The sequence below is a fragment of the Parasteatoda tepidariorum genome, chromosome 3, assembly GCF_043381705.1.
Source record: "Parasteatoda tepidariorum isolate YZ-2023 chromosome 3, CAS_Ptep_4.0, whole genome shotgun sequence".
Taxonomy (NCBI): domain Eukaryota; kingdom Metazoa; phylum Arthropoda; class Arachnida; order Araneae; family Theridiidae; genus Parasteatoda; species Parasteatoda tepidariorum.
The window spans coordinates 8,379,668-8,383,907 of record NC_092206.1 but is presented as its reverse complement, the minus strand read 5'-3'; the positions used below and the strand labels follow the sequence as shown (position 1 = coordinate 8,383,907).

General features: G+C 27.2%; 1 protein-coding gene across 1 annotated transcript in view; it reads right to left on the bottom strand.

Moving 5' to 3' along the window:
- The window catches only part of LOC107445269 (protein transport protein Sec24D), a gene marked incomplete in the record, with an annotated part of 34,699 nt that overhangs the window by 20,589 nt on the left and 9,870 nt on the right, over positions 1-4,240 (bottom strand). The window contains 3 exon segments of the mRNA XM_043051482.2: positions 708-832; positions 2,791-2,906; positions 3,833-3,971. Of these exon segments, the coding sequence (XP_042907416.1) occupies positions 708-832; positions 2,791-2,906; positions 3,833-3,971 (380 nt within the window).

Genomic DNA, 4,240 nt, shown 5'->3' with positions numbered 1-4,240 from the left:
AAGTAATAAAATACCGATTTTTCTATATATTGAATTATTTTTTATCTCTCACAGGACCTTCTATGGGCCGAAACGAATGTTGCCCCCTAAAATTATTCCTCATAAGGCATACATCCCACTAGTTTATTTCAAAATTGGCGAGTCACACTTCCCTAGTTTCCCTTGTAAGTAGAAAAAAATAAAATTAGAAAAATACTATTAAAAGCACATTCAAGTGGAAAACTATTATCAATATTATTTTACCAGGGTTGCTACTTAAATCTGAAAAGAAAAAAATCCTTGTGTCTTCCCAGTACATATTATACACAATATATTAAGAGGAAACACACAATCACTGTGAGTATATTAATCTAGCTATACTAGTTTTAATTGCTAGAAAAACTTAAAGAAATAAAGAATAAATATCCCTTAAATTGCACTTTGAGTGGTCACCACTTTTAAAAGACGAATATAAGAAATAAAATTCTCTGTATTTTAACAGTTCGTAAGGAAAAACTAAAAATTCACCGCATTTTCCCTGTTTTTTAGGTGATTTTTTAATTCCCTGTATTTTCCAGATTTTTCCTATTTTCTCTGTGGAGTGGCAACCCTGTTTACTGTAAAGATATCGACAATATCTAAGAGTTATTTGCTAAATTTAATTGAAATAATAATACATTAATTTTTATTCACTGATCTAAATCATGCACTTTATGCAGTATACTTACGTTTTTATTGTTTGCAGTACACTTTTCATGTTTTCACAAAGGAGTGGTACTAATCCATTGCGAAAGGTTGCATTTGAAACTTCAATCATGAATATATACGCAGGTGGATTTGGTAACACATCATTCTGCAAATATAATTAGAATAATTACTTTAATATCTAAAAAAATCATATCTTAAAGGCAAGTTTAGAAATATAAAATATCGTTATCACGTTAAGAGACAATGTGTACTATAACTATTTTTGGGTATGCAGATTAAGCAGCAATCTGACCTAAATTTTTATGTCAACTGAAGATTATGGCTCTCATAATCTGTATGGCATCAGATATAATTTTATTATTTTTAAAACTTTATTTTTTTATAGTTTTACCATTTTTTTAAAAAGCATGTACATTGTTTATGACCATTAAAAATGTACTACATTTTTAAATCATTTTACATATACTTTAATTTCTTTTAAGGAATTCATGTATTTTAAATTTTAAAAAAATCTAATTTGATTGGCCAAAAAAACTTGTTTAAAAGAATTTCTAAACCATATCTTCTTCGGTTTACATGAAGCTTCAGCATAGGTGTGACTCTTCCCTAATTAAAGTAATAGATTCCTTACTTTATAATCAGTGGTTTCCAACTGGCGGCCCGGGGGCCAAATCCGGCCCGCAAAGCTTTTTGTTATGGCCCGCGTACTAAAATATATTACTTTGTCATTTTTTCGCGGACAATTTTCTTAAAAAATCTGAATGGGTATAAAATACTTTTTTCCTTAATAAAAACCTAATTTCTTCGCTTCTGTAAAAATTTAACATACCAACGTTGCAAAAAAATTTATTTCTCAGGTTTCGCATCCAAGAAAATATTTATTCAAATGCAAAAATAATCGTGTATGTTGCTCTTTTTTATTTCATTTTTTTGTATTTTGTGAATATAATTTAGCATGTGTGTATCAGAAATTTTCTCGAAGAAATTCTCCGATTTAACTTTTTGAAACCACTCATTTTGGACGAAAATATTTACACACACATTTGTAAATTTTAAATTTAAAATGTAAATATCTATTCTCTGGTGGTTGCAGCAGACAAACCTCAATTTTCTCATTGAACATTTTGTGTGCTACTATGTAAGTTTTAATATGCAAAGAAATATTTTTAAAAATCTACTTCTTATTTTAATTTGTAATTCAATACTTTTGTTCTGTACAACTTGGTAAATATCAGACAGTAATATTTAATGTTCATTCAAACATAAGAGTCCTACATAAAATTTTGATTAAGTTGCAGCCCCCCATTTGATTTGTGTTTCTAATTGTGGCCGTCGGCCTCATGTAAGTTGGAAACCCCTGCTTTATATAAATTATATTCAATTATATATGTTCTTTTTCTTTTAATTAGTAGAAATATGATGAAAAAATTATCAATGTATACTTAATCTTATCATCTTACAGAAAAGCTTTACAAAGGTACAATGCAAAGAAACTTTTATCAGTTATTTTCATCAGAATAAAATAAATAAAAGTTAAAATTGTTTGGCATCAATGAATGTGTTATCAATCATAATTTACAAAAAAAGAAAGAAAAATATTAATGTTTTTATGAATTAATTCAAATAAAATAGTAGTACTAATAAATATATATGCATAAACAAAAGATAAATTATATAATAAATTATAGTGATATGATAGTTCTTCAAACTGCAATGATAAAATAAAAAGTATTTGTTTATAAATTTTTAACATTTTTGTGCTCGTTTTTTAAGTTGTGAATATACAATTATTTAAATTGCAGTGACTGAACCAATAAACTTGAATGATTATTTTTGTACGAATTTTTTTTTATTTCTTTTAAAAATACTATAATATTTTACAATAATTATTAGAGTTAATTGATTAAAATATAAAACTGCTTTTACCCCACAAAACTCCTCTGTGAACAATGAACTCGTATGATTTTTTATAATAAAAAAAGCTTTTAAATAACAATATTTTTTAAATGAACAAATTATAATCCTTTGCACATATTTATTAGTCTTGATTGAAATACCATAAAAACTGAATAAAAAATAATTCAAATAAAGAAAAGCTTTTACCCGACAATAATCCTTTGTAGCAATGAACTCATATGATCCAAGGCAGAGCTCAGGACGATGATATTTATCTGTGCGTTCCCCCATTCCATCAAGAAAGCAAAAGTAGTCTTGGGGTACTGAAAACAGAATAGGATACAATAAGGATATTAATTGGTTATAACAAAGAAGAAGTCGTGCATGTCAAAGATTGTTGCATGCTTAATAGTTTTGTAACATTTACTTAGGTGCCATTTTAAAAAAATTTCAAGAATGAACTTATTTTTTGACCAATTTATACTGGCTAGCATTGTTTACTGGAACTTGCAGAAATTTATAGCTCACTGGCACAAATTTACCTTTTCTTGATAATAGCCTGTATATTAAATCAATCATTTGGTTATTTTTTCTGAAAAAAATAGCTATGTACATTTTTTAGTTTTATTAATTTCTTTTTTTAGCAAACAAAATAAAAATAACAGCCTATCCTTTCCCACATATCACTGAACCATTAACATTCTCTTGAAACCATTCATATCTCTGCTTATTTTTCACCTCATCATTATTTATTTTTTGTCCCAGTATAATTTTTTTTAAATAATCTTGATTTAACTTTGGCCAGCTGGTCAATGAGCTCTACAAATAAATCTTTAAATAAATTCAACAAAAATTGATCAAATGAACAAACATAAAAAGCACCAAAGAAAATAGCCCTCCAGCGTTGGTTTCTTTTTTTGACCTCATGCTAGCCCTTACTATTACCCACATCTACGTAAACGAAACCCTTCATTAGTATTTTTTTTTATTCTCTGAAGTTATCAATTAGAAAGCTAAACAAATCATAAGTGAAAAAATAGCTAATTGAAGTTAGTGATATGTATATTACTACTTCCTTATAAAGGGTTAATATCTTTAAAACATTTAACTTTAAGTTTTGCAAGATAATTAAGAAAATTTTAGAGCTAGGAAAGGTTTCTGTAAGTTTAACATCTTAATACATATTTGAATCTAGACAAACTAAGCATACTAAAAAACACAGGTTGTTGAAATAGTCTAAGCTTATTACCTTCAGTGACAACCTTACAGAAAGCACATTGAAAACATCGACCACCCTCCATGAAGGTCATAAAAGGACAAATATAAGCCTTACATCTTTTACACCTCAATGGTCCTTCCTCCCGATACAAACAATGGGGAGGCTCTTTCTAAAATTAAAGCATGAAAATGTATTAAGTTATAAACTTTAATTATCAATTAAGAAAGAAATATAGAAAATATTTGTAGAAGTAGTTACGAAAAAAAGAGATTTTATTGATATATTTCTCAAGATTGATAATGATACTCATCAGTAGCATTAAAACAGCAATTTTTTTTTTTTCAGTTTTAAAAATTCTAGTGCCTTATTCATCTTTAACAGACAGTGAAACACTAGACACTAAAAGTCTATATATATAATTTCTAAACTATATCTTCT